At 42.7% G+C, this 23753-nt stretch overlaps 1 protein-coding gene across 3 annotated transcripts in view; it reads left to right on the top strand.

Moving 5' to 3' along the window:
• llgl1 (LLGL scribble cell polarity complex component 1) overlaps positions 1-23543 on the top strand; it is a 33365-nt gene extending 9822 nt beyond the window's left edge. Inside the window, exons 3-24 of one of the 3 annotated variants that reach the window (XM_053337856.1) lie at positions 5745-5826; positions 5972-6132; positions 6219-6365; positions 9144-9306; positions 9561-9696; positions 10139-10193; positions 10387-10541; positions 10720-10940; positions 12152-12219; positions 13801-13975; positions 15373-15477; positions 16004-16296; positions 16467-16617; positions 16706-16844; positions 16961-17274; positions 17374-17565; positions 17712-17784; positions 17914-18028; positions 18530-18594; positions 19417-19552; positions 19649-19731; positions 21230-23543. In XM_053337856.1, coding sequence (XP_053193831.1) covers positions 5745-5826; positions 5972-6132; positions 6219-6365; positions 9144-9306; positions 9561-9696; positions 10139-10193; positions 10387-10541; positions 10720-10940; positions 12152-12219; positions 13801-13975; positions 15373-15477; positions 16004-16296; positions 16467-16617; positions 16706-16844; positions 16961-17274; positions 17374-17565; positions 17712-17784; positions 17914-18028; positions 18530-18594; positions 19417-19552; positions 19649-19727 — 3025 coding nt within the window. In that variant the 3' untranslated portion in view covers positions 19728-19731; positions 21230-23543. Of the gene's footprint in view, positions 1-5744; positions 5827-5971; positions 6133-6218; positions 6366-9143; positions 9307-9560; positions 9697-10138; positions 10194-10386; positions 10542-10719; positions 10941-12151; positions 12220-13800; positions 13976-15372; positions 15478-16003; positions 16297-16466; positions 16618-16705; positions 16845-16960; positions 17275-17373; positions 17566-17711; positions 17785-17913; positions 18029-18529; positions 18595-19416; positions 19553-19648; positions 19732-21221 lie in introns of all 3 variants that reach the window. The other 2 variants (XM_053337855.1, XM_053337857.1) reach the window with 2 other exon arrangements.
• The last annotated feature ends 210 nt before the right edge of the window (positions 23544-23753 follow it).

Genomic DNA, 23753 nt, shown 5'->3' with positions numbered 1-23753 from the left:
TTATAAAATGTTGTCACCTCTCTCTCTCTCTCTCTCTTTCTGACATTCTGTGTGTGGTCATCTTATATGTTCATCCTTGGGTCAGTTCATTCTTCCTTTCTGCCCATCCCTATCTTCTGTCGTGTGTGTGTGTGTGTGTGTGTGTGTGTGTGTGTTAGTTAGCGAGTGTGCTGGCCGTTGTCTGTGTGTCCGCATGGAGGACAATGCCTTCTGTTTGTCTGTATTCAGACCGTGAAATCGCTTTATCCTTGCTAACGCTCTCTCTCTGCATCACCGGGCAATCGCGCTCCCTCTCTCTGTGTGTGTGTGTGTGTGTGTGTGTGTGTGTGTGTGAGAGGAAGAGACAGTGATTCAGTGATTATGAGTTACTGTAGGCCTCCATTGTGTGCATTTCAGGATTCTCTGGTGAGCAATGCAGCAAATCTTTGCCTGTTCCACAGTCAGAACGTGCAGGTTGATTTGAATAGTTTCTTTGCACGGAGCACCACCGTTCAAACCAGCGAGTCATTCAACAGGTCGCACAACGATTCACGTCTCCCATGTTGAATAAGATTCAGGGGGCGGCAGGGCTGGCCTAATCCAACATCTCTGTTTCTTGTTTCTGAACCTTTTTTTTATTTTATTTTTTAAGGATGTCTGCTGTCTCCGTTGGGTCTTTCACTGCTTTTTATGAGATGAGCTGTTGAGTTTCTGAGGTTTATTTCATAGCTTTTTATTGGCACTTTCAATTTTCATGTCCAAATTAGATTGAAGAGGAGGCTGTCGAATTACTGCTTTGAGTCAGTGTTTCCAGCTCTTTACCGAGCATTGACCTGACTTTTAGCTTTTTGGTGTTATGGTCTTGCGCGTTTGTGTGTGTGTGTGTGTGTGGAGAAGAAGCCTCTGATGTTCCTTCCTGGCTAGGCATCTTGAGAATTTGCAGCAGCTCCTTTCATCCGCCATTTCTGTCTTTTTATCCTGATCTTTTCAATTTAGCCACATCTTTACTGTATGTGGCATGTTTGAAGTGAAAGGGACTGTTACTACATTTTTTTTTATGTGTCCATTTTTCACGCCCTCAATCCAACCAGAATCTCCCCTTGACTAAAGATTTGGTTCATGACAAAAAAAGTTATTCTTTCATTTCCCAGAACTTTTCTGTGGATATTCATGATCTCCAGAGGACGAATCCTGTTTCATTGTGTCTCTCTGACCTGTTATACTACACCATCTATCAAAAAACAAAACAAACAAAAATCTAAAAAGGAGATTGCTATTGAATGAATCATTCATGCTCCACACTGCAGCCTCTATGAGCCACTAGTAATACTACAGACTTTTAGCCTTTCTGTCTATTCATATTAATTCCAGTTAATCCCTCTCTAATCAGTTTATGTGTAATTACACTGCTCTGTCCTTTTTCATGTTGGAATTGCTGTTCATGATGACCTCTTCATTATGCTGACTGGGCATAACAGATTGACACTACACAGAGTACAGGTAATAGGATTATGGTTTTTATAAGGAAAAAAACCTAGACTCATGCGGACACAATGAGAGCAACAAAGATATTTAGATAATCAGCTAGAGGTGATGGCATGCTTAGAATTCAGACAATACAAGCTGCTGACATTAAATTGAAAATGTACGTTATTATTTTCTGTTAAACTGCTAATGTGAACAAAGCTATTAGCCAATAGCTCAAAATGTCCTCTTAGTGTGAAAACAATGGTGATGCTTGTTAATGCTTTTTTATTTCTGTCAGTCAAGTTCATGTTTAAGCAGAGATTAACGTGAGTGGAAGCAGATTGATGAGGCTGCAGTGTTTATTTGTGTGAATTTTAATTATTTATTCTCTACATGCCAGCAGAGTTATGTATCAGTGTTTTTAAAAGGGAGCACAGGAATGTGACACATTTACACATTTATTATCTGCCCACTTCTATTGAGGAGTTGTTGGCCAATCAGCAGACCCCTTGGGGGAGGGAGCTTAATTTTAGAGGAGACAAACATACACACAAACTTGTAATGAGGTTAAAGCAAAAAAAGGGACTCCATCTACTGCACAGCTGTCGCTAGTGAGGAGGTGATGACATCATCACTGGGGAATCCCTCTACCAGCTGTCTTCTGACATCACCAGGACCAGGAAGTGTGTGTGTGTGTGTGTGTGTGTGTGTGTGTGTGAACAATGCCACAGTTGAGCTGTTAGTTTGCAGTTGTCCTCGTCACACCCTGCATTTGTTTAGTACTGAAGACCTCTGCCCTGCCTTACAACTCTTCTGCTGCGTGTGCGACATAATTATTTGGGGTTTATGTGGAAGGACAAAGTTTGAAATTGGAGATGCTAGTGGCCTGGTTTCTGTCAGAGGTACTAAGGACCAGCCAAGTGTCAAGCTTCTGACATAGTCTTAAATAGTCATTAGTGGTTTTATTTTTCTCCATGCACTGACAGCTTTCTTTGCACTGTTTTTTTTTTTTTTGCACTGCTAGCTATTATTCGGGGCAAATGCTTTATAGATTTGTGATGAATGAGCTGCGGTCACATGCACAAACCACTTCAGTCCATCTGTCTTCAGCTGTGGATCTCTGATTTCTCCACACATTTACTTTCCTGTCAGTTTTCTTACTCCTATCTTTTGCAACACAGCAGAAAAAAAAAACTTTCCTCAATGTCCCACTATCTCTTTCCAGCATAGTTATTTCCTCACAGTTTGTCGACCTCTCTTCGCACATCTCATCTCCTCGTAACACAGCTGTTTGACACATTTTTTTCTTGCTCTCACTTCAGTTTCCTCTCTCTGGTTACATGAATTGAGTCGAAATCTGCAAAACTCGTTTTTATTATATTGTGGTTTCCCTTCTACTCTCTGTTTTGGTGTCTAAACCCACCCCCCCCCCCCTCCCCTTCTATCTGGTCCAGTGGTTCATGACCCATCAGAGACTTTTTGTCTCACACCTCCAGCTGTTTGAGGCATGTGTTATTGCAGGGAATAAAACCAGGGGACAGGAAGTGACAACACCAAGGAATGCTAGTATAACACTAAGATGGGCCTCTGGGGATTCAGCAGAGGGAGGGAGGGAGGGAGGGAGGAATGAAGGGGTGAGAGGAGTTGCAGGTATGTTTGTCAGAGCTTGAGAATGAGAGGAGGTAGAAGGAGGGTGGAGGGAATGTAGTCACTCATTTCCCTCAGGATTTAGAGTTAGAGCGATTTTTAAAAAAAACAAAACAAAAAAAAAAAGAGAGTAGAGAAGAAGATAAATTGATTTGGAGTCTTCCAGGGAAAGAAAAAAAACAGTAAATTGAAGATATAAATGGGAATGACACGAAGAGATAAATAATGTATCTACGTATATTATTTCTCTTTTTCTTAGGGGAAAAACTGTAGATAATAATAAAAAAGATAGCGATAGAAATGCAGAAACCAACTCCACACAGTCCCATACAAGCGCCTGAACTCTCCACATTTCCTTATTTTTCTGCATATTTAATCCACATTCCTACAGCCTTATGTAAGCAGTGTGCTTAAGTGTGTCAGTATTGCTCACAAGCTAGCGGGTGTGCGCTAACTCACAGTTTAGCCCAGTTGTGTAGATGGCGTCACAATTCTTAAGTGTAGCCTTTTATTTTATCAGCTCGGCTTCATTTACTGGTCTAACAAAGGCGAGGACTCTGTAAAGATTGCTGTTGATTATATACACACAAACACACACACACACACACACACACACAGACAGAGTGGTGGTTTTGAGCATCTGCGTCATCTGTTGTTGGTAATTGCTATGAGCTTTCTTATAGCACTCTAATTTCTCCCCTATTATTAGACTCAACCAGTATGTTTCTGTTTGTTTACAGCTGAGAATTAACAGTTTTGAGTGTGTGTGTGTTGTCACGCTCTATCCTCCCCGGTCACATTTGAATCTATTTTTAAAAATGTTCTGAAGATGGAAAGGATGCCTTAAGATGTTCCTCGCTGTGTGGTGGCATGCGTGTTAATGTGGTGATGGGACGGTGATGCTAAGCTGTCACGAGTGCATGTGGTGTTCATGCTGTGTACAAATGTGTCAAATCTTTGGTTTTAGTTTTCTATGATCTGTCCCTTTTTTTTTTGGAGAACATGACCTTTCACACAGCCAGAAATTAGGTCTGCCCATTTGGTTGACACTTTTTGAGCAAACAGTCCCACCGTACCAGTAATACATATTTTTAAACCATGATTGGAAGTCTAACCCTGGCGGTGTTGCTGCCATGCTTGACATGTAGTGCTATACTGGGCTGCAGCTATTAGAGTTCCAATGAAAGAGATTAAACAGGGAGAGCGAGAAAGGGAGGAATGGTAAACTGGGCTAATGCAGTGTGTCTCTTTTTGGATATTATCCAACAACAGAGCTGGCAGATTAAAGTATTGATATAAAGTATGTGTCTATATACAGTATCATTGTTTTCTGTTGGTGTGGTATAGTGTGATTTCTTAAAGGAAGATTTTAGTGTCATCTAGTGAAACAGACTTGGAGGAAATGGAACCTAATATTAAGTGTTTTAATTGGTGTAAAATCAAAATAAGAATTGTGTTTTTTATTACCTTTTTTAGGCAAGGCAGTTTTATTTATATAGCGCATTTCATACACAATGGCAACTCAATGTGCTTTACATGAAACACACTTAACAGTAAGAATTGGAAATTTAAAAAAAAAACATGCAATTTGAGAAATAAAAATAAAACCCAATAATAGTAAACACATGGAAACATTAAAACATATGATTAAGTACTAGAATAGAGCATTAAATTTAGAATTAGCCTTTTATATCTACACAGGGAGCGGGTCCTCTTCTAAGGAGGTCACCATGTTGCACCGCCATGCTTCTACTTCAGCCCAGAACAGACAAATCAAACACTGGGAAGGAGAGGGCCTTTTGTATTTTCATGCGTTTTGCAGCCAATGTAGGTTCTTCTACACACTTGGAAGAGTAGAGGAGGGTTAGGGTGTGTTAACCCTAGATGCTAATCAATCTTACACACTGCTCCTTTAATTTGTGACATGAATGACTAATACCTCTACCCTCTCTGACATCACAATCAATTGATCTGCTCTTAAGTTTTGTATGAATAAAATACTTTTTTTTATGCCATCCCAGACTGACACACTCTCAGGCCTCATTCAACTTACTACAAAACATAATCTTAGTCTTTTATTGCTGTGTAGTCTTCACATATCAATATGTACGTACCTATGTTTACATGTTACTACATAACTTTTTATTTATTATAGATGACCAATTTTGTGTCTTTTGTTGTTGTTTTTTCATACAGGTGTTCTTTATCTTGTTTTTCTTTCTTCTTATTTTTTGTTACTTAAAATATACACTGTGAGCGTTGCCCAGCTCTGCAGTAAGAAACCCATCAGGCATCTTAGAAAGTTTTTACATATTCACAACCTTGTTCCTTCATACACTTTATTTAAAAATACACACATTTAAAAATGACACTTCCTTGTACTATTAAGATGACAGCACCTCTCCACTATAAAAGTGGTTGCACCTTCCAAATTTATGGCAAAAAAACCTTGTATAAATTCGAAGTTCCCACTGTGTTTAATTCTCACATTTGACTTAGTCTCTCACATGTGCTGCTCCAGCAGCTCAAACTGGGATTATGGTGTTTCTGCTGGCTGTGGACTTTAGTGGATAACTCTGCTCAGGCACTCTTCACACTGTGCTGTGTAAGGGTTTGCTCTGTTGTGTATTTCCTTGACGGCATCCTCACAGCTATGGGGAGCCTGGCGTTGAGTTCACAGGACTACACCAAGACACCACTGCTGTCACACAGATCCACTTCCTGCCTGGACAGGTGAGCTCCGTGCCAGGATTTTCTGAATATTAAAAAAAAAAAAAAAAAAAAAAAGAGAGAGAGAGAGAGAGAGAGAGAGCGATAATGAAAATGGCGTCCAAACTGATGTGGAATGTTAATGTGTGACTTGTTTGCTCTGCGATAGGGTCGTCTGCTGTCACTGCTGGATGACAACACGATTCACCTTTGGGAGCTGGTGGCTGTGGCCCCCAGGGAAGTGGGAGGTGTTAAGAGAGAGGGCGTGGTCTCTCTACAGGAAGTGGGCAGCTACAGCCTCCCAGGAAGACCTGGCATTGAGAGCTGCAGGTACTGATCCTGTTTATACTCTAAATTAAGAACTTTCAGTTTAATTCATGACTCATGCCTCATCTTCCCTCTCCTCTTCCTCCCAGCGCCACTCGGGTGACAGTCCTCCTCTTGCTGAGGTCGTGCGACCTGCTCTGCATTGGAACAGAGGGAGGGGGCGTGTACTTCCTGGATCTGCCCCACCTCTTGCTGAAGGACAACCAGACGCTGCTCCAGGATCAGGTCACACAGAGGTGAGACGGTCGCGTAAATGACACGCCAAAAAAAGGATTTAAAAAATGTTAAAGCTGGAGTGGAGTACTTTAATGTCTCCTCTCTGGCAGTGACGGTAATTACAAAAACACTGACGCACTTACGTAACAGGCTCTGTTAAAGTTGCTACTGTTTCAGCTGTAAAATGGTAGATGAATTGAGCGTCACATGACTTGTTTCAGTTTGGTCCAATAATGTTTGGACAGTCTAGGAGAGCAACACAATGAAATTATTGTATCCCCATTCAAGCTAACAGAGAGCTAACCGGAAATTAGCCGGCTAGGTTGGTATCAGTTTCTGGTGTGCATGTTCTGCCCGTAGAGCATGCACAGTATACATTCATGCCGCGAGTGTGAGTACGTCAAAGTTGACACCAGATATATTCAGTTCAATTCAAGTATATCTGTATAGCACCATCTCCTACAAAAGCAGTTCAAAGTGCTTTACATAAAAAAACACACTAAAAGGCCAACAACCAAATCTCACCAGACTTTGAAAGTGCTTTTGGCACATGGAGGAGATTTCCACCTTGTGACCAGAGAGATCTGTTGGCATTGTAAATTGACCACATGTCTGAGATGTACTGTGGAGCCAGAGTGCTTTGTAAACCAAAAGGAGGCTTTTAAATGTATTCTGAAGACAACAGGTTGCCAGTGAAGGTTTCGGAGGACTGGATTTACATAGTCTGATCTTTTTGTCCCGGTTAGAACTTGTGCGGTCTAGTTCTGGATGAGTTGTAATCTATGGATTGTTTTATTTGGAGAACCCATAAACTGAGAACCACTCACGACAGATGCCTGCATGACTTTCTCTGAGTCAGACAGGGGGAAATAAAGCCTCCGATTCTGGAAATGTTTTTTAACACCGAACACTTCCTTCACTCACAGTTCCAGCTGAGCAAGTCGGCACACACATGCACGCAGAGACAAATATCCCTCCTGACCCTAACAGCGGCAGCGGCAGCGGGCAGGTCAGAGTCGTGTTGTTCGGGGCCATGAGAACATTCAGATTTCCTTTATGCTGTATGAAGAGTAGAGGAAAAGGAGGAGGCGACATCATGTAAAAGTAAAAAATAATATACTCCACTGGATGTTTACAGTATGTGGTGTGAGTGAGGAGCGATGAATCAGATGTAGATTTTTTAGTCAGATTGGTGCACTCAAGGCCGATATCATATGATGTTGGGTTAGTTGGTTTTGCATTCCTTGTTGATGCAGTGGCAGTGTATCACAGAGCCTCTGTTGGGTGTCTTTTTATGCTCTGTGACTGACTGTCTTACTGGTTGACCAAACCCCTCATTAACCAGGCTTGTTTAGGGAAGTGGGCAGAACTGAGGCCTAACGAGGGCCCTGATAAGGCTTTGTGTTTGTGTGTGTGTGTGCGTGTGCGTGTTTGTGTGTGCTCGTGTGTATAATTTGTAGTTTGTGTGTGTGTGTGTGTGTGTGTGTGTGTGTGTGTGTGTGTGTGTGTGTGTGTAAAGGGGAGGTTTTAGACAGTGAGGCTTTGTACCAGCTGCCAAAATGCGGTGTTCCGGTCGGGGAAGTGTTTCAGCTGAATCTCCAACACGCGCAAACACACACACACACACACAAACACACACACACACACACACACACACACACACACACACACACACACACACACACACACAGGCTCATCACCAGGACTCTGTAGCAGGATGCTGGATTCCCTAAAAATACTTGTGAACGGAGAGACGGAGACAATGGAATGCTTTGTTGGGAATGTTTCTGCCTCTGTGCTTCCGGAGAGGATCTTCCTCAGTGAACCCTACCAAAGCAGTCCGAAGTGTGTGTGTGTGTGTGACAAGCTGACAAGCTGACAACCTCTTTTGCGATGGTTCTGCCTCATCCGCAGTAAAGAGCTCAGAAAGTTGCTGCGCTTTCTTGTCTACTCCCCCGTGTTTGTTTGTTTGTTTGTTGGATTTCATGTCTGCTGCTCTCTTCCTCTATCATTTTCCTCCTCTCTCTCTCTCTTCTCTCCCTCTTTTTCCCCTCTGTCCTTCGCTCAGGGAATCCTCTGACATCTTGAGGGTGTGTCCTGCTCTACATTCCTCTGCTGCCTCAGAGGAATGTCTAGTTCACAAGCTCAGCTCCAGCTTGATGTTGTTGTTGCTGTTGGATGAGCAGTCTGTGCTGCAGTATTAGTGTTTATTATACATTCTGTTAGACATTTGTTTTAACACTGAATGTTGTTTTGGATTGTTTTGGTGCAAAGGAAGTGGAAGCTTTTGAGCTCGTCTTTTGCTCTGAAGTCTCCACGCTCCCACAAATCAGTCCAGTCTTTTCTGATTGTACATTACATCATGAAGTCAGAATTTGGCTCTCCTCTCTTACAAAAAACGGCCTTGAAAGTTATAACTCGATAATTTGTTTTAAAATTAACTGTGACTCATAACAAACATGAAACATACTTGAGCATGAAGGTTCATTTTTGATCTTAGGAGGCTATATGCTGAGTTGTTGTTTTTTTTTTTTTTTGGCTCAGGCGTCATCACTCAACCCACATTTTCACTTTGGTCACATGATAACAGGTGGTTGTAAATGGCGGGAAGGTTATGACCCATCTCTTTTGATGAGCACGCAGGATGAACAATTTAAGCACCTCTTTACTGACAATTATTTGACCTTGTTTTGACCCTGTATGTACTTGTAATTTATAGCATGAAGGGTAAGCAAATCCTTTCTGGTAAATGAGACAGATGTGGGAGGATGATGGGGAAATGTTTTTGTTTCTTCAAGCCTGCCAGAGGACTACAGATGTGGGAAATCTTTGGGGCCGGTGGAATCTCTTCAGGAACATCCTCAGCAACCAGGGGTGATTCTGATTGGCTACAGCCGAGGCCTGGTTGTCCTATGGGATCTGAGCACCCGTCATGCCGATCAGCTGTTCCTGGGCAAACAGGTATCTGGTATATAGAATAAAGTTAGTGACATAATTACTCCCAACAGTTCTCCAAGTCATTGACTAATTAAAGTAAAGTCCCAGCTGCTCAAAGATGCTCTGCTCTCTGATATTTGTTCAGTGGCAACTCCTTCAGTAGTCAACAGGTTGTCATTATTTGAGAAATATAGTATGTATGATTGTACTATGTGACCTGTCTGATGTTTGTGTGTGTGTGTGTGTGTGTTTGCACATATGTACCCACCCCCCTGCAGCAGCTGGAGAGCCTGGTGTGGGAACGTTCTGGAAACTTATTTGTCAGCTCCCATAACGATGGTGGCTACTCTGTGTGGGCTGTTACCAGCGGCAACACCTACAATCACCAGCCAGAGTCCTCCACCATCCCATATGGTGAGAAATGCACACATAACACACACACACACACACACACACACACACATACACATATGTGTTTCCCAGCTCATGCATGTTTGAGGCATGGAATATATTGTCATCCAGGTCTAGTGATGAATATGTATTCTGGTATCAGCTGGCCTAATGTAACCTAATCTAATCTAAAAGACTATGGCTCAATTAACCATAACTGGTCATGTATTGTGACTCATAGTAGAAACTTGTGGTTATAGTTAGTCTTAGTGTTAGCTTTAGGGGCATCTGTCCAGTCAGCTTCCTTTTGGGAGTGACTATGAGACAGTCTAGACAATAATGATTTTTTTCCCCTATCTCAGCTCTTATTTTTCTTTTTCTTTGCCCTCTCTGGACTAAAAGGCTTTCTGGAATATGGGACAGTTCATATTTTCTTAACATCACTATTGGTTGTTGTCTGTTGCAGGACCATTTCCCTGTAAAGCCATCAACAAAATCCTGAGGAGGACAACAGAGACAGGGTGAGAAATTACAGAGTAATTTTTGCCCTGTTTTATTTAAAAAATGTTAAGCTGGTAATTCCAGTAAAAAAAAAAAAGAACAAATGAATAGAATTTTGTGCAGCATGCATGTTTTTTTTTCTCCTGTTCTATCCTTTGAAACATGGATGTGATGGTAAAAATACTTTCCTTACTTCTGTGTGCCTCTCTCTAGCTCATCAGTGCTGTTATACAGTGGAGGGATGCCCAGAGCCAGCTACGGTGACCGCCACTGTCTGACCATCCAACAGGACAAAGACCACGTCACTCTGGACTTCACGTCCCGAGTCATCGACTTCTTCACTGTCCACAGCATAGAGCAAGAGAAAGGTGAGGAGCTGGCCAGCATTAAAGATGGTTGGCATGTGCTTTGGTTTATATGGATTCATTATAGTTTTCTCTCCTTTTTACTTTCTCTGCTCCTTCAGCTCAACTAAACTATCATTTTGTATAAAAAGTGTCGTTCCAGGAGCATCAGCACTTCATATTCTGTCTTGCCTCCCCTCAGAGTTTGACGACCCGTCAGCGTTGGTAGTGCTACTAGAAGAGGAGCTGGTCGTTATCGACCTCAAGACCCCCGGGTGGCCTTCTGTGCCCACTCCCTACCTGGCTCCTCTCCACTCCTCAGCCATCACCTGCTCCTGTCACATCTCCAGCGTCCCGCCCAAACTCTGGGAGAGGCTGGTCAACGCTGGCAAAGCACAGCAGGGTCGCCAACACACACATGGGGTGAGAAGCACAGTGTGTCAATTCAGCTGATTTTTAAGTGATTTATTAGATATGCATTTGATCAATTTACTCCATGTAACAAAAAAGAATTTAATCAAGAGTGAGTCAATTAATACATGTCAACTTGTTTAGAATAACTAAGACCAAGAGTTTCTTTCTCTCATTTTTTCATTCTTTCGTTCTTTCTCAAATAACATCACTGTTGGGATCATTATTTCTTTTCCACAAATGAATAGTTTTTAATAATTGATTTATGCTCAATCACAGAACATAGCTCAAGCTGTTGGCAGGATACTACAGGAGGACAGGATTACTCTGTAAATTGGTTTATTCATGGCAGCAGGTATATTCAATTACAGTAAAGACGCATGTAAGCAGCTTAACCTGAGAATACCTTAAACAGAGTGTAGCCAATCGCCAAGGCTACTCCTGCATTCACTATAAATGTAGCCATCAACACTAGTCAGTGTGTATACTTACTACACACACCTGCATGCTCACAGATTCAACATACAGGTTGTTTTTTGGCTTCCTACCAAGTATCATCTCAAGACTCAGCTGCTGCATCTGTCCACAAATAGAGAGCAGGATCAATAGATGATTATGGCACTTAAAGTTACAGCAACAACCAGAGTTAGTTACTTAATTCTAAGATAGTTACATAATAGTTAGTAACATAATTACTCATGCTACTAGTTAGTTAGAGCTCATACGCTGACCGCTCGACAGCTGTGAGGAAGCCAGCGGAAGTCTGACCATCAGTTTGCTGGTATTGTGTTAACTTTAAGAGCAGGTGTGGGCAATTAAGGGCGGTGCAAAGGCTTTGTAGCTTAGATCAGCTGTTTGATCAGTGGCAGATTAGACTAACATCCACTACCACACACACACACTCACAGCTGGTATGCTTGTAAATCATCTCTGTCTGTCTGTCTGTCTGTCTGTGTGAGGCTGAACCAGAGAGACTGGCACTATAACAGAGCAAACCCAACAAAAGCACCAAGCTGCAGAGGCCAGCAAGAGTTTCTGTTTACACATGCTCATCCATGTGGGGCCGTGCCTGGGTGTCAGGGCCGGTACATTTTGCTCTGGGGTCATGATGAAATGGAAAATGTCAGGAAATATGTTGTTGGTCAAAGTTCAATATGTGAATTTGCTTTTTCTGTCCTGCAGCCTTTTGAGTGTTAACTTTTCTCCAATCTCTGTCTGTGTAGAGTTGGCCCATATGTGGAGGGAAAAACCTGGCACCTCCACCCAAACAACAAGAGCTGCTATTGACAGGGTATGCTGCACACACACACACACACACACACACACACACACACACACACACACACACACATAAGACCACATGACATAGACTTAGTCCGTATTCAGATCAAATCAAGCAGTGTAGCGAAATCATCAGTCCTCCCATTGGTTTGAATGGTGGTTGTGCATTTTGGCTGTGGACAATTTGGCTGTGAGAAAGTTGAGCCAGAGTAAACTTCTGGGGAACCGCAACCCAACATCACCCTGGTGGCCAATCACAGCCGGCGATCACATTGATCAGAGCTGTGAAACTCTACCATGAGGGAGGACAAAGACATTACAATGAGGAATGTAGGACATTTCTCTTCGTTTGGTAATGTTAAAAGTAAAATCAGGCTTTGCTGGTCAGCTTCCTGATGCATTTTAAAAAAGATGAGAGAAACAGAGAGAGCTGAGAACAGCTGTGGTTGAATGAGTTGTGAATGAATGAGTAGAGGGAGTGGTAGTAGTGAGAAAACTGGTGAATCAGATCAATAAAATGCAGTAAAAACATTCTAGAGCACAAACACCTCCACTCACCTCCGCTCAATCCTTTGGTGGTCCGCCACATCACTCAATTTTGTCTGAACATAGCCTTAAATTAATTTCCTGGAGTTTTACAAGTTTTACCCTAACCATTACCACTACATGCCTAACCTTGACCCTAATCTTAATTACTTTGCCAAAAATAATCTTTTTTCCAAGTGAGGACATGGTTTTTGTCCCCAATTGGATAATCTGTCCCCAATTAACTGGTCTCAAGTCTGAAATTCCCCAAAAGTGAGTAATGACAGGCCACCAGCTGTGTCCACCCTGCAGGTGGATCCAGTTTTCAACAGTTCTTTCATTACATAATCTGGCACAAATCTGATTTGCTCTAGTAAATTTAAGTGATTAAATGCTGCATTAAAAAAAAAAATCAGATCTGAACCACATGCATAAAGCATGATCAACATGTGACATGTGCTGAAACACTGAAGCAGAATTTGTCAGGGCAATAAACAAATCCTGGGACAACTACAGATGTTTGGCAGAGCCTGTATTGGCATGAAGCACAATGATACACAGCTACAATGTTTAAACAAAGTGTAACAGCTGGATAGGTACTTCAAAAGGTAGCTATCACCTTTTTGTTATTGTAGCTTCTCACAGTAGTAGTTCCATATTGCTCAGTTTTTTAAAATGTAAATGAGGTTTATGTTCCAAAATGCAGTTTCTAGTTTATTAGGTGCACTTAGCTACATCTAATAGAATAAATCTGGACATCAGAAACACATTTCAGTATAAGGGAATGTAATTCAAAACCACCAAACCACAGCCTCAAAATTAACCAACAAAACTTAAAACAAAACTTATTACAAAGATATAATGTATTGCAGGGTTATTGAATCAGATTGCATTAAATGTGGCTACATATGCTGTACCTAATAATAAACTGAAAACTGTATTTTTGACCAGTCCAAAGAAATCACATGATCAGATGTGCACAATTTAGATTTTTTCCACCAAAATACACTGAGAATTCAGATTGTATTTTTGTTGCAACATTCCTTTTAAATCTGTGTGTTCACAGACACGAGGATGGCACTGTGCGTTTCTGGGATGCGTCAGGTGTTGCTCTTACACCACTTTACAAACTCAGCACAGCCAACGTCTTCCACACTGACTGCGACCCTAGCGACGACCCTCAGGACCCTAGCGACGACCCAGACATGCAGCAGGAGGAGGAATGGCCGCCCTTCAGGAAGGTGAGAGCTGAGGAGGCTTGAGTAGGTGAAATGAGAAAAGGGAGTTATAAAATCTCCCCTCTAGAAGTCAGGCACAAGATCTTATTTTACAGGCTTTGGAAAAAAAACAATCTGTGTTTTTTTTACACACACGCACACACAGTCAGTCCTGTAACACTACATCTGTGGCCTAATTTTCCCATCTGATTGTTTTCATGCGTTTTGGTTTTCAGACAGGCCCTCCCCATTGTTCCCGTTATTAAAACTTGACTCTGAAGGAACCGCAGTCTGATTCAGTTTTAATGGCCTGTTTTCTGTACAGCGTTACATTAAAATGAAGTGATTCAGCATCGGGAAGCAGAATCTCGTATCGAAGAAATCTGGCTGAACAGGACGGGTTTTAGCTAGATGTTAACAGGAAATGGAGAAGCGCTCAATGAATATTTAAATCAAGTTGAATCGGAGATGTTTCTCAATGTGTGGGTGGACGTCCAAGATGAGCGTATATGACCTGCAGTCTCTTCTCTAGACAGCAGGGATTACAGTAAAGGGAAGATGCATAACTGTCTCGTTTGGTGACTTATATCAGTCTTCACACACACACACACACACACACACTCACCTCTTAAGCTTGTTTTCTCATTCCTTTTACTCTTCTTTTCTTCCTCTCTTTGCTCTCCCACTCACCCCCCACCCCCCACCCCCCAACCTTTCCTCATGTATCCTGTGGTAACAGAGCTGCATGTTCAGGAATGTGGCCCTCATATGGGATGAAGAGCCTTTCCCTTTTTTCTCCTCTGTAATGAAAACCAGACCCATCAGCCCACTCTTTCTGTGTATGTGTGTATTAGTGACCAACTTTTCCTACTCCTTGTTTTGCCAAGACACAACTCCCATGTGAGGGGATTCTGTTGGAATTCCTACTGTGTGTGTGTGTGTGTGTGTGTGTGTGTGTGTCTCTGTGTGTGTGTGTGACAGATTAACGCACATGTTTTGCTGAGTGTGGATGAGGGGGAAAGGGAGGGGAGCAGGCCTGGCATTTGGTAGAGAATAAGAGCAAAGAGGCTGCCGTAGAGCGAGGAAGAGGAGGAGTGCTTCAGGAGAGCATTTTGACATTAGTCTTCCTGAACTGAATTAGTTTTGTGACTGGTTCAGATTAAAGATTCAGAAAAACCGTGATGTTGGAGGTGGAGAGTTTAGAAGAAAATGTCCCTTGAAGTTGTTTGCATGCTCAGCTTGCTGCTACAGCTGCTGGAACATTAATCTGAAGTGTTGTGGTGTCACTGCATTAACTGGTGACTGTGATGGACTTCATGTAATTAAACCACCAGCTCCAAATAAAAAATGCAAAGTAAGATATATATGCAGTAACAACCCAATCTCATCCTCCGTGTGTGTGTGTGTGTGTGTGTGTGTAGGTGGGCTGTTTTGACCCATACAGCGATGACCCCAGATTGGGCATCCAGAAGATCGGTCTGTGCAAATACAGTAACAAGCTGGTGGTGGCTGGGACTGCTGGACAGGTAACATACAGTCTACTAATGCAAACACACTGACCTCTGTCACACTGTCTCACATCATTTCTTGAAGATGCAATACAAGTTATTATTCTTAATAACTGTTTTCCTGTTTTTAAAAACATTTTGTTTAAAAGCAAAAAGCTTAAAGAGTTTTAGTCAAACAAATATATTTAAATGTAGAAAAGGGAGAATTTTGTTCAGTAATTATCTATATTATCCAATCATTTTAACAGAGATAATTGTGCTTCACAGTTCACAATCCCACAGTGGGAGAACTCTGTGAATTTGACACAGGGTTTTCCCACTGTGTTACCCTCCAGGATAAAGCTGACATTTTAAGTAACTCTGGCACTTTTATGCATCGTCACTGGATTTTTTCCTGACTTTTGCAGTTCTCTGAAAACATTCCACTTTTTGTAGGTGTGCTGGTAATTTGAACTTTTTGGTGGTCAGCTTCCATTTGTGTGATGTCAGTTTATGGCTGTACTCAATGAGTCATTATGTTTCCTTCCTCCTTTCATCTCTCCAGGTGATCGTGCTGGGTTTGAGTGACGAGCGTTCGGACCACTTGGTGGACGTGTCGGTGGTCGACCTGCTGCAGGACAGGGAGGGCTTCACCTGGAAGGGCCATGACAGGCTGGAGCCGCGGCTTAAACCCGCCCCCTTCCCTCCAGGCTTTCAGCCGCTGGTGCTGGTGCAGTGCCTGCCCCCGGCCTCTGTCACAGCGGTGGCACTGCACGCCGAGTGGAACCTGATCTCCTTCGGGACGAGTCATGGATTTGGCCTTTTTGACTACCACAGACGAAACGCTGTGCTGGCCAGGTAGGAACACAGTCACAGCTCGTTCTATTAACTCTTATTTTTGGGTGTTCATGAGGCAAAAAAGGGATGTTTCAGGATTTATACTCAATCTCAGCTTCCTCAGTCTTTACTTTCCCTGCTTGAATAGGTTATTAGATAAATTAATCAAAGTCACCAAATTGTTCCCCTAGGTGTACCCTGCACCCTAATGACTCCTTGGCGATGGAGGGTCCCCTGTCTAGAGTCAAATCCTTGAAAAAGTCCTTACGACAGAGCTTCAGACGCATCCGCAAGAGCAGAGTGTCTGGGAAGAAACGCACCATCACCACGCCTACCAGCAAGGTCTGTCAGTCAATCTCTGGTGAGCAAGTACAGTTCATTCCATTTCTGTATTTGTGACTGTGTGTGTTTGTATGTGTGTTATGTGCAGGTCCAAGAGGCAAACGCTGCTCTAGCAGAGCAGGAGGACATGGCTCCGGTACAGAGAAGGATTGAACCCCGGTCAGCAGACGACTCGCTGTCTGGAGTGGTCCGATGTCTCTGTTTCGCCGACACCTTCCTGCGTGATGGTGTGTTAATTTCCTCATCAAGACTTGGAATTTCCTTTTTTACAAATTCTCTGCCTTTTAAAAAAAAATATGATTCACTTCAATCTCTCTCTGATTTCTCTTTGTGTCTATAACAGGTACGCATCACGGCCCCACACTATGGGCGGGCACCAACTCCGGCAGCGTGTACGCCTATGCTCTGGAGGTGCCCGGCGTGGGCTCGGGGCGTGTGTGTGAGCGGGGCGGCGCGGGAGAGAGCAGTGTGTGCGTGGAGGCAGTTCTGGGTAAAGAGATCCAGCTGATGCACAGGGCCCCAGTGGTGTCGATCTGCGTGTTGGACGGCCGGGGGAAACCGTTACCCGACCCGTACGAAGCCTCGCAGGACCTCTCCATCGCCCCGGACATGACCAACGCTCACTCTGTGCTCATCGCCTCAGAGGAACAGCTCAAGGTAAAAGCTGAAAAAAGATGGATTATAATGTATAATGTATAATAAATTTTTTCTTTTTTTTTTTTAATGACTGACTTTTCTCCTCTGCTCTCTCTGCAGGTGTTCTCTCTCCCCAAGGTGAGCGCTAAGACCAAGTTCAAGCTGACAGCGCACGAAGGCTGTCGAGTGAGGAAGGTGGCTCTGGTGGTCTTCAACTCGGCAGCTCAGGAAGACTACAGCGAACACACACTGGTCTGTCTGACCAACCTGGGGGACATGCACCTGTTTAACATACCTGGCCTCAGACCGCAGGTAGGGTTCAGGGGTATGATTCTGTGCATTGTAGTGGTATTTACTGCAATTGTGCCACTTGATTAGTACATAAGAACACTTACTACAGTACTTTCACTTCACTTCACTTCGTCTTTATTTAATGATGATATTTTGTGTATTTTCAGGTTCGCTATGACTGCATCCGTAAAGAGGACATCAGTGGCATCGCATCCTGCGTCTTCACCAAGTACGGACAAGGTGAGGACAAAACTTGATTTTTAATGAAGGTGCCTGTCCCTGCATAAACTGCACACATCATGTGGAGTTTTTACAGTTAATCACAAGTCTATGTATCTAATTGTTGTCTCTGTGTGTGGTTCTACGCAGGGTTCTACCTGATCTCTCCCTCAGAGTACGAGAGGTTCTCCTTGTCTGCCAAGGTCCTCACTGAACCGCTCTGCTCTGTTCAGCTGGACCGGCCACTGGAGTCCACACTGGCCAGGTAATACACACACACACACACACACATACACACACACACAATTATATAGCAGGGGTGTATCTCGCCTTAGGACGCACAACTTCTGTTCGTAAAAACACCATAACATCTGTAAAGTATGTATTCTCTACCACACGGACTCTCAAATGTTTCCATATCGGTGTCGTCCAATGTACATAAATGTTTTTGTAAATTATTTGTCAAGACTTTATGCATCATCTAACTAACTTGCATATTATCAGAATCTGAGCAGAATTAGTCAAATTCACCACATTCGCCATGGTCCCCTTTAAGCCTATCAGTGACCCTTGGTGGTCCCTGGGCCCCACATTTGGAACCTCCTAAGCCTGCTGTTCATAATGCTTTCTTGTGGGTTACCACCAGCTCTCTCTCATGCACTCAGCTGCTTGTGAAACCAAAGAAATGATACTTTTTACTGTAACTGCTTTATTATTACTCCATCTATCGCCAAAGCAAATGATGTGTGCTCATGTGTCTCCTCAGCGATGGTACGACGACGCAGCCGCAGGCCAACGGAACCCACAAGAACCAGATGGGTCAGGCTGAGGGTAGGTCTGAACACGAACACGAACACGAACACGAACACACACACACACACACACACACACACACACACACACACACACACACCCTTACTTCTCTCTCTCCCTCTCTCTCCTTTTCTTTCCTCTTATTATCTCCCCCCCTCTTTATTCTCCTCTCTCTTCTCTCTGTGAACCTCTTAAACTCCGAGCAGCCCTTGCAGGGGTTCCTCTCTGGTCCCCATGGTAACCATTCAGTATGCCCCAGTTGCCTCTCCTGCCCAGCACCTCCCTCCCTGGCAGGAAGTGAAGGTTGTCGTGGAGACCAGAGTAGGGTTTGTTTATATCCTAGTGGGCCTATCACCTGCTACTTCTACAACTAAGCATTAATACACCATTACAAAGTTAGTGTTTACAGGAGGAAAAGCAGGTTATTTGGACTCTGAAAGTGGTTAATCTTCTCTTTCTGGCCTACCTCCACTTTTTGAATCGCCCCACCTTGTTAGGTTTTACAGAAGAGGAATCCATAACCAATCGTGCCCAGATAGGTGCTGACTTTGAGAATGTGTTGTTAAAAGATTGAATACTGTTAATTTAGAAAGATGAGGAAGAAGGAGCTGTGGCAGCATTAGAGGAGTGAGATTTGAGTAACACAGGCATGCTATTGGGTTTTAGAAAAAATGTGAATTTCAGCAACAATTCATCTAAAAAGAAATAAATATACTTGTAATATTAATCCAACAATCTACAGCAATGCAACTCTGTGAAACTATACTATCTACTGTATATCTATATCTACTGTCAATCAGAAGCCTTCAGCCTCTCACCATCTGGCCTTCTCCCTCACAGGACAAACAGAAGAGCCTTCGAGCACCCTGTCGTCTCCCATCCTGGACACCCCGCTGGACTCCCCACTCAGCTGCGCCGACCTCACCCTCGACTCCACCGGAGAACTCACCGTGGAGGACGTCAGGGATTTCTTAACGTAGGCATGCACGCTCCCACACACACATTTACACACCGTTACATAACATATTCTAAGACAAGAATTCATTTGCATTTTTGCTTATCTGCCGCGCAGCACTGTGGACGAGGCAGAGAATAACCTGAAGAACATCAAAGAGGAGGAGGGACGCTCGACCGGCATCCTCATCAATTGAAGAGGTGAGAAACAAACACACCTGTATGAGCAGATGCATGAGCTCACACTTGCTGGAACAACACTGTGTATATTAGAGCAAACGTGTAGACAAACTGGCCCTCACACACACACACACACACACACTCTCAGACAGACAGACACCTGTTTCTAATGGAGCTGGGCCAGAGTGTGGAAACTTCAAAGATTTGTTCTGTCTGAGCGCTGCATTCCAATAACAAGCCCTCTGCGCTATGTTTTCCCCTCCACTCTGCGTCTTTGAAAAGCCAGTGGAGCAGAAATGATTTCCAGCGAGGCGGTCTGAAAGGACTGTGTGCTCTCATACTGTAGCTCCGACTTTCTTTGTACTGTACTTGGAGTTGGCCCAGGGCTCATTTGCGCAGCTTTTATTCTCTTTACCAGTTTGCCCAGATTAAATTCTTTTACATTTAGAACTCGTGTTTTTTCAATTTTCAAAAGTTTTCTTAGTAGCTGTAACCGACCCTGCCGTTACCTCTGTTACCTCTGAAAATTCAAATTTGGTGTATACAATGCTAGATTTGACAAAATGTAAGACATTATCATCACAGTTGGAGCATATAACTATATTCACTGTATGTTGATACTGAAAGTAAATTTATGATTTAAATAAAGTGAAACAGGGGAGCTGTACTCAGTATGAGGTGAAAGAGTATTTAGTGGAATTTTTTACCCTCTCTGCACTAATTGCACTCATCCGTTCAATAACATTACACTGTGCACTCACAGCAGTCATAAATCTGGAGGTGATGGTTGCTGACATCATCTCTCTGCTCGGCCTAATCGGCAACACATCTCCCCTTCATTTATTTAACTCTCTGTTGCCCTCTGGTGGTGGAATATGAAACTACAGATACTGTGCACACTGTACTTTATATTTATTTTATAAAATATAATTTATTTATTAATAATATATATTTTCAGTAATGTACTTTTTATATAGGTTAGTCATTATTATTTCATCTGTTGGTTATCTTTTTTTAGTCCAAACCCAAACTCAAAATAACATCAAGTTTTGTCCAAGCAACAGTCTTAAAGCTATGAAATGTAGAGTCATAAAAACAGAAGAGCAGCAGCAGCAAACAGTAAGATGAAAACAGCCACATGTGTGCCATTCTTGCTTGTGAAGCACTTTTATGTTGCTGAACCATCCACTAATTGTTTTAACCTCAAAGAATTCCATTGAACTCTTGTTTTGTCTGCACGAAAAGAGCAGCAGAGAAATTCAGATGTGATATGAGCTTTGCTAATGTCTCTTATTTAGATCTTAAAAGTTTAAAGAAATACAAAGTTTTAATGAGTACCTGCTGTTTTCTTTTGTCAGACCTGCATCAACACATGGATCTGATTTTTGTTGTCCATGTTAACATTATTTAGATCATTGTCCACAAAACTACTTTCTGTCTTTTGAATCAAGCTGTGTCTTCATGTAACGTTATGATGATTATAACTCATGTTGTCCTCCTCGTTGTTCAAGTTTTACAGGGAGGGGCTCAAGTGGTCTGGATGGACCGGATTTCAGTGCTGGACCACAAACATCTCCCATCAGCCCACTGCCGAGCCCCCCCGGCCAGCACTCTGCACTCTCCTGTTAGCCTGGCACACACCGGGAGAAAGCCTTCATACGGACAAAGAAAACAAGGTTAGAGACTCTGGCTGCGGCTCCTCCCGCTGGAAGAACTCAATCTTCTTCTTTTATAACCACTTTTGGAAACATGACATCACCTCCCCTCACACGGAGACACCGAACTCTCACTCAGCACGGCGTGGGCGCAGGGACAGACTCGGAGGTGATGGTTTTTCCGATTTCAAGAACTTAAAGGCTGAAATTTTTTACCGTCACGGCTGCGTCGCACCTCCTGAGCCCCTTCCCCCTGGTTACCCTCCTCAGTCAGGGCGGTCGGGCGTGACGACGGGGGGGGGCTCAGCTCAGCGAGGAAAGGGCTGTTACATCCCACACAGGAGAATTAATTGTGACGTTGGTTTGTTTTTTGTTATTTTTTTTTCTACCCACAGTTTTGTGGCGTGCTAGGGTCGGTTGAGGTTTCCCCACAGTTGGAACTGGAACTGGTGCTCCGTCGCCGAATGCACCAGTAGATTCCTTGTACACACTAGCGGATGTGTCGGATTGTTTTGCACGTGTCACAAACACCACAGCCCTGTTTTATGAACTGATATCCAGCAGAGACTGAAAGGAAAAGGGGAAGCGTTGTAGCGTTGGAAAAAGAGCAAGACTAACAAATGAAGTATTTTGAATATTTGAGTATTGAGATTTGTAGCATTTCTATTCTCCCCCCTTTTATGTGCCAATAAGTGCAGTGAAGAAATATGATCAGCAAGGTTTAAACAAGCTCTCTGTCTACTTACGCTCTTTGTATTGGAGGTGGGGCGGGGGGGGGGTTCTGGGTTAATGAAGGCGTTTTTGTATTGCAAAGATTGATGCTAAATATGTTTTCTATGGCTTCTGGGAAAAGTAAAGGTATTTTATAATGGTGGATACTGTAGAGTGGCAGATGCAAGGAGAAAGAGTAGTCGAGCTTTAAGCCTCCATCATGAAGGTGGTGCTGCAGCAGCTGTTCTAAAGCAGATTCAGATTAGATAGTATTTTTGACAGCTTTTGGAAATACTTTAATTTCTTAATGCATGGCCTCAACTGGAAATAACTTATTTTATTTTGGGGCCATGTCATGTAATTAGAAGGTGGACAGTGATGTCACATGAGTGATATATAGACACGGTACGACACACCTGCAGCCTCACACTCAGAGACATCAGTGAAAACATTTGGCTGCTTTTTCTAATTTGAAGCCCCTCTCACATGTGATATCACTGCCCTCTTAAAGGTTTCCCAATAAGGAAGCTACATTCAGCGGGACCATGCGATGTGAAGTTACAGTATTGACGAGAAGTTAACAGGATCATCAGCGTTTGAGAGTAAAGTTTCTGTTTTTTATTCTCATTTTCTGCTCTGGTTTGGTCAAATCAGGAAAAAAAAAAGACATTGTCTCTACTCTGCTTATTTTCAGTGACTCAAACATAAAGAGACGAGGGATGAAGGTAAAGAATGTGGTGACAGGAGGACTCTTTGGTTCAATCCTCCCTCCTCTTGTAACGTTACATCATCTCATGCAGAAATCTTTTTGACGGGACTCAGGGAAGTGTGGCGAGGGAGGCGAAGTCAGTGTGAATGCTAAGTGTAATGTACTGTGTACTATGATGCACCCAGGAGATTTCTTCTTTGGGGTTTCTGTGAATTGGTGCATTGTGGGTAATATTGGCTGGCTTCAGAGCTTTGATCACCAGTATTTTAAACAAACCCCACCCCACCCCCCCCCCCCCCCCCTTTTTTTTTTTTTTTTTTTTTAAAGGTTTTACTGTGTAAAAAATTAAAAAAATATATACAGTATCTATATCTAGGTTTACAGACAGGTTTATAACGGCAAGCCGATGATAGAGTAACACGTATTCAAGCTTTTTGATCACATCACGTTAAATAAAATAAGAAGTTTTAAAAAAAAAAGGGACCTCACTACTAACTTATGTAGCTCAACAGGTAGGAATCATGTTAATGCCTTTTTACTTTTGCGTTAGCTTTTGTCTGTGTTCTGGTTGACACTCAGATAATTAATCCTTTCATGCTACAGCTGGCACGACTTAGCTTTTTTTTTTTTTAATTCCACAATTATGATGAATTTGTTTCTACTTTTGTCATTCAGTTTTGTGCGTAGGATTTTAACTGGGTCATTTAGCATTTTTGGCTGAAGAATTGTGAATGTTAATAAAATTATTTACTCTCTCTAAGGGATTTGGTCTACTGTGTTTGGTTTGTGCTTAAAAAAAAAAAAAAGATGGAAAATATTTCATACAGAAGGTGTAGCTAATTTTAGATGCTTTTTAAAATCTGTAACAGTGCATCACACACATGCGTTCATATGTAAAATCTTAAAGTGACACGTTTATATGAAAAATCACATCTGTAAAATTGCACTGTTTGTGTCCAAGCTGTTTA

Source organism: Scomber japonicus, chromosome 18 (genome assembly GCF_027409825.1).
Source record: "Scomber japonicus isolate fScoJap1 chromosome 18, fScoJap1.pri, whole genome shotgun sequence".
Lineage (NCBI taxonomy): Eukaryota > Metazoa > Chordata > Actinopteri > Scombriformes > Scombridae > Scomber > Scomber japonicus.
Note: the sequence above shows the minus strand (reverse complement) of the source record. Positions and strands in the feature narration are given on the sequence as shown.